Source organism: Watersipora subatra, chromosome 8, assembly GCF_963576615.1.
Source record: "Watersipora subatra chromosome 8, tzWatSuba1.1, whole genome shotgun sequence".
NCBI classification, from domain to species: Eukaryota; Metazoa; Bryozoa; class Gymnolaemata; order Cheilostomatida; family Watersiporidae; genus Watersipora; species Watersipora subatra.
Genome location: NC_088715.1, coordinates 23,808,381 through 23,813,859, shown reverse-complemented (window position 1 = coordinate 23,813,859; position 5,479 = coordinate 23,808,381). Strand labels below are relative to the sequence as shown.

Below are 5,479 nucleotides of genomic sequence, written 5' to 3'. Positions count from 1 at the left end.
TTTATTGATTTATTATTATTATTTTATTTTATTGATTTTATAATTTCAAAGTTTGTCTGTCAGCTGTTTCTCATCTGTCGTTCGTCTGTCCAGTTATAGCAATGAAAATTCTCCTTTGTACTAGATTTGAACTCGCAATATTCAACTCTCAATTTTTAACAAGCATGCAATAAAAAGCGAGGGCATTCAAGGCTAGGGCATTTTTATCACACCCGTCACTTTTACCATATACCGCATATCCTTTTTGCGATTGCTCATGCTAAATGTCCACTTTTTATTATTCATTAATACAGTGCTCCCTCGAGAGACAACTTCCCTGTTATACAATTTTGTTTCACCTCACTAATTGGAACATGATGTTTTTTTTGTCTTCATTTTACCATTCAATTAAAATTTACCCTGTTAATTTTAATTGAACCAATTTAAGATGTCTCATCTAATGATCAGCGCTGCCACCCACTGACTGCTGATGCATGGAGATAATAGGTTTTTTAGGTCTTAGCTACAGAATGAAAGAAATTGTCGAAAGATTATCAGTAAGCGGTTTACGATCTGGTTCTTTGGCACAGCTAATGAAAGTTTTCTCGTCTTATATACCTATTAGCTGCTACAGAAGGTGCCAGTTAAATCTATAGCAAAACTTGTAGAATTCAATTTTATTTATGTTTAAAAAAATAATGATTGAGTTGGTCAAGATACCAAAGCTTTCTTTTTGTGATGAAATGCAAATTATTGGGCAAATGCAGAGAGGTAATATTGTGCACCTTATCTCATGATTCAAGTTAAAACTTTTATAGCATTCAACAAACTCGACTTTGTGAACTACACACACATTTGTGCTAACTTTACAAAATACTATGTTCTGAGACTGCCATTGAGTACAGAAAATCAATTTTCTCCATAGTATGTAATGCTAGTAGGTGCTTCTCTGTGCTTTAGCCTTATTTTACTTCAGTCATTAGATATTTATTGACTAGAGTTGTAACCAAAAACTATGTTAAACATTGCTGACAAAAATTATGAGAACAATCACAAACTTTACTTATAATTTTAGCAAAGAATTTCTATAAGAAAAATAAATATGCTCAGAAAAAGTAAATTTGATTGGCATAAAATGATTTATCAAATGGCATAGGCAAGCATTTGATAGATTCTGTTTAAAATAATTAAATAATGTGAAACAAGTTAACATAATAGGTTAGAATGGTGACAAGAACTAGATTATATTCCATTGTTACATTTTTTCCTGAAACTTAATTACTTTGTGCACACTACACAAGTAATAGCTTTATCTGGGTGGTAAGGTGGACAAGGTACTCCACGATCGCAAAGAGCCCTTATCAAAATCATGACTGCAGGGTTATCATTAGCACTCTCTCCATCTACATACTCTGGTTTTCCATCAACGCATTCAGCTGCAGTTTGGTGGTGTCGATCGAAGTAATCAGACATCAAGTATCCTGCAAAAAAATTTTCTGTATTACCGCTTGCTAAATTTTTGTGATATGCATTTGCATTTATCATAACATGAGCTGAATGCCTGATGTTGCCCGGTTAATAAAAAAGCTTAATGCATAGAAAAAATAGTTTCTAATTAACATATATAGCATTGACTACACTCAAATTTCTTACTTCTTATGCTATACACTTGTTCACGACTTAAAACATCTTACAAACCGTGGTATGCAATGTAGTTGCCATTGGCTAACTTTTTTACCCAATGAATTTAAGTATCTTAAGCTTGTAAAATAAGCTAATATTTGAAGCTTTACTATAATAAGAAATGTACATACGATGTATCTGTTCTTCCACCCAAAGCTAACTAAAAGCTTTGGAAAAAAAATTTGCACATCATAGAGATCAAACCCATTCATTTGAACACACAGAGGTAAAGCCAAGATCTCTACCACTAAACCACACTGCTGTGTTGCATCACTTTAGACTAACTGTGCCCATCTTCATTACACATAATGATCTTTCGTGGCGTATGGAAATGCAAGCATGCTTGTAGTAACCAATAGTACCTTCACAGTTGACGTATATTAACGAATCGCAGTAATCTGGACATACAATTGGCAAAAAGGCACTTGTTTTATAAATATAGAAAAAACTGTACTACCCCGTGTTGCCTGGGGAATAAAAATGTCTTTGGACAAAAAATTATTTTGTACTTACCATTTAACAACCTTTGCCATTCTAACTTTCAAACTACATATCATGAGAAAAGTGTTTTGTGTAGTTGAAATAAATTAAGAGAGAAAATAAAAACCACTGTAAAGGTTTTCAAACTTTGTCGAACAACTGTAACTTTTAAACTTCATATTATAAAGAAAATGTTTGGTGCGGGTCAAATAAATTAGAAAAAAACAAAACAACTATAAAAGGGTTTAAATGTAAAAGTGAAACAATTAGCAAGTATTAGCTAAATAAAATCTGTTTTGCTGTGATTACAATAAAAGATGATTCAGTAATGATACAATACGATTGACACCAACTGAGAAAACAAAATAAAAGTCCTGAATATTTTGAATTATTAATAAAAAATCTTGCATAGAAGTATGTGTGTGCGTGTGGGCATGCATGCATTTCTGTGTGCATGCGGGCATGCGTGCGTTTCTGTGTGCTGGCATGCGTGCATTTCTGTGTTCGTGCGTTTCTGTGTGCGTGTGTGTGTGCGTGTGGGCATGCATGCGTTTCTGTATGCATGCGAGCATGAGTGTTTCTGTGTGTGTGCTTTTCTGCGTGAGTGCGTTTCTCTGTGTGTGTGCGTGTGTGTTTGAATATGATGAGACTGATAACTCTCGATATTGGTACAAATGTACAAATGAGATATTTTACTGTCTTTGTCGAATCAGATGGAAAGAAAATTTCGAGGCTCTTTCTATGAAGATAATACAACTCTCCGCTTAATAAGAATTGGCCTTGACCGCAGATATAGCAATTGAACCTTATGAAAAATCGCAAATAGAAGTTCAAACATATATAAAAAAATAATCATGTTTCATAGAGTTAATAGAATTCAAAGAGTTTAAAATAATCGGTCATTTGGAATGTGCAAACGCTATTTGGTATATGATAGTGCTTTTGGTTAGTGCGTCTTGTATAGCTCAGTGGTAGAGCGCATAGATTTAAAACTTGTGATTGAAGTCTCTGTGAGTTCAAACACATCATAATGCCAAATCTTAAGTTTCAATATTTTAATAGCTAGAACCAAACATACACAAACACAGACAAACTTTTAAAAATTAATATTTATATATATATATATACCGTAAGTTTTCATGCTCAAACCGCGCGGCTTGTGCTCGCAAACAGATGACTCACGAAGGAAAAAATAATCCTCCAACAAGCCGTCAGTGGTATCTAGCCGCCCTTACCAACAAGCCGCATATGCCCACAGACCACGGCTAATGACTGAAGTTTGGTCATCTTTAGCACCGTCGGGAGCCAAAGTGTTGAGACGGGTTTCGCTATTCTCTCGTCCTCTTGAATAAGAAAAGCTGTTTTGTACTCAGTTTGGTCCATAGTTTCTGCTTCGATGTCAGCAGGTATTAACATGCTCCCAACCACTTGGCTCTGACTCGTTTGTCACAAATTCATCTCGACTTAGAGTGATAAACTCTTGTTTAGTAAAAAGTACATATTCCATAAACATGACCTTGAAAATAAACGAGTAGGTCGCCAAAACGCCCTGTACATAAAAGTGTATCATGAATGCTATTCTATGGTTGTAGCGCGGGAGCTGAGCAGAGACCGCATTTATCGAGAAACCGCCCTGAGCCCCACGTAATTTTTAAAAGAATAGCCATAAGCCTGCGGTCCATGACCTTGAACCAGAAGCCGCGCCCAATGACAAGCCGCGTGGCTTGAGCATAAGGACTTACGGTAAATATATATATAGAAAATTGTAATATATATATTGCAATTTTTCTGTGCAATCGATCGACCGATCGACTGATGGACGAGTAGACACATAGACACATAGACCACTGTAAAGTCAATCTGTTTACCTGTGTATCTGTGTATCTGTTTATTTGTCTATCTGCCTATCTGTCTATCCGTTTATCTCCTTGTCTATTTATTTTTCATCTGGTGCTATGTCAATTTATTCGCCTGATCTGTACATCTGTTTATCAATCTATACTCTCAACCATCGGTTTGCTAATCCATCAAACAAAGAGTCAGTCAAATTATTGGCTCGTCAATAAGTCTATCAGTCGGTCTGTCTGTGTGTCAATTGATCTATCCACTTATTTCTCTATATCAATCTACTAAAAACAAAGCATTTTGCTCGCAGTGATACCCTTACAGTTAATAGATTATCACTCATATACCTTCATATTCAAATGTCCATTCATCATTCGAGCAACTTCTTTTACCAGGGATCATCATCACAGCTGACCTGTTTTTGGCCTGGCAGACAGCGCATGGAACATTCTGGTCATGAGGAGCGTTGCTGTACCCACCGTATGATCCGGTGTCATATTCTGTACCAGCTAAAAAAGCAGACCACCCAGCCTTGGCACTACTTTTATACACAGCATCATTCACCATGCACAGATAGTTTACTGGTCCTCCAGGCTGGCTGTGTAAAGACCCTCCAACGAAACCTGAAATCACAGAAAACAGTATGAAAATGGCAAAAGTTTAAAATTCTGTCTTAAATTATTTAAAATTTCTTTGAAACGAGCTTAACACATTCATACATCAAGTTACATTGGAATGGCAGCAGACAACATTAGCACTGGTATAACTATTAAATTAATCATAAAACATAATTGAAATAATAAGACTATTAACAACTTTTGTTTCAGATTGTTGTTAGAAATTTTCTATAGGCTCTATGTAGCACTCAAAATTGTTCAAGCAAAAGTAAAAAATAAAGGGAAATGCAACGAAAGTTTTTTATCTCATTAGAAGAAATGGACTAAAATGTATCAAATATATACTTACCTATGACATGCTAGTTTTATACCATAATAACTTATTTTTTATTTAAAGTATTGATAAATTGTTTTATCTTCGCAAAATGTACTTCAATGTACTTTTTATTTGCTGTAGAAATAGGATGAGTAGAGTGAAATTACGAAGTTCCAAAACAAGTGCTGCAAAAACAGCTCTTATTTGTTTTTTTTTTTCAAAAATCAATGATGACATAAAGCCAAATAAAATTTAAAAAAACCTGTTGATACTGCCTTTTATGTTTTAAGTGCTTGGATAGAATTATTTTCTAAAAATGTATTTGATATCACTACTGAATAAACAAGATTCAAAAACCTTTTAGCCAAATTTAAAATTGAGTGTAAAATTCAGAAAAAAATAAACCAAAAAAACATTCAACTTGTACATGCGATGAACAGTTGCAGGAAAACGCATTAGTCTTTCAAGAGAGGTTTTAGTGGATTCAAAAACATTTAGAACAACAAAACTGGAACTACTCAGGGAATAGCATTGAATTATCAAGCATTAACAGTACGCC

The 5,479-nt window shown here is 34.5% G+C and overlaps 1 protein-coding gene across 1 annotated transcript; it reads right to left on the bottom strand.

The window, feature by feature from the left end:
* Positions 1-436: 436 nt before the first annotated feature.
* Positions 437-3,558, bottom strand: LOC137402382 (uncharacterized). Its single transcript, XM_068088883.1, has 3 exons — positions 3,378-3,558; positions 1,276-1,460; positions 437-502 (listed from the first exon to the last, which is right to left on the bottom strand). The coding sequence occupies exons 1-3, from the start codon at positions 3,556-3,558 to the stop codon at positions 437-439; spliced, it is 432 nt and encodes a 143-aa protein (XP_067944984.1).
* Between the last annotated feature and the right edge of the window lie 1,921 nt (positions 3,559-5,479).

Excerpts from the sequence above, each read along its gene's own strand:
- LOC137402382 (XM_068088883.1), bottom strand. The coding sequence starts at position 3,558 with ATGTTAATACCTGCTGACATCGAAGCAGAAACTATGGACCAAACTGAG. Across the intron at positions 1,461-3,377 it reads TGGGCATATGCGGCTTGTTG|GATACTTGATGTCTGATTAC; the intron begins GTAAGGGCGGCT and ends ATTTTTTTGCAG. Across the intron at positions 503-1,275 it reads CAGATAAAGCTATTACTTGT|CTAAGACCTAAAAAACCTAT; the intron begins GTAGTGTGCACA and ends TTCATTCTGTAG.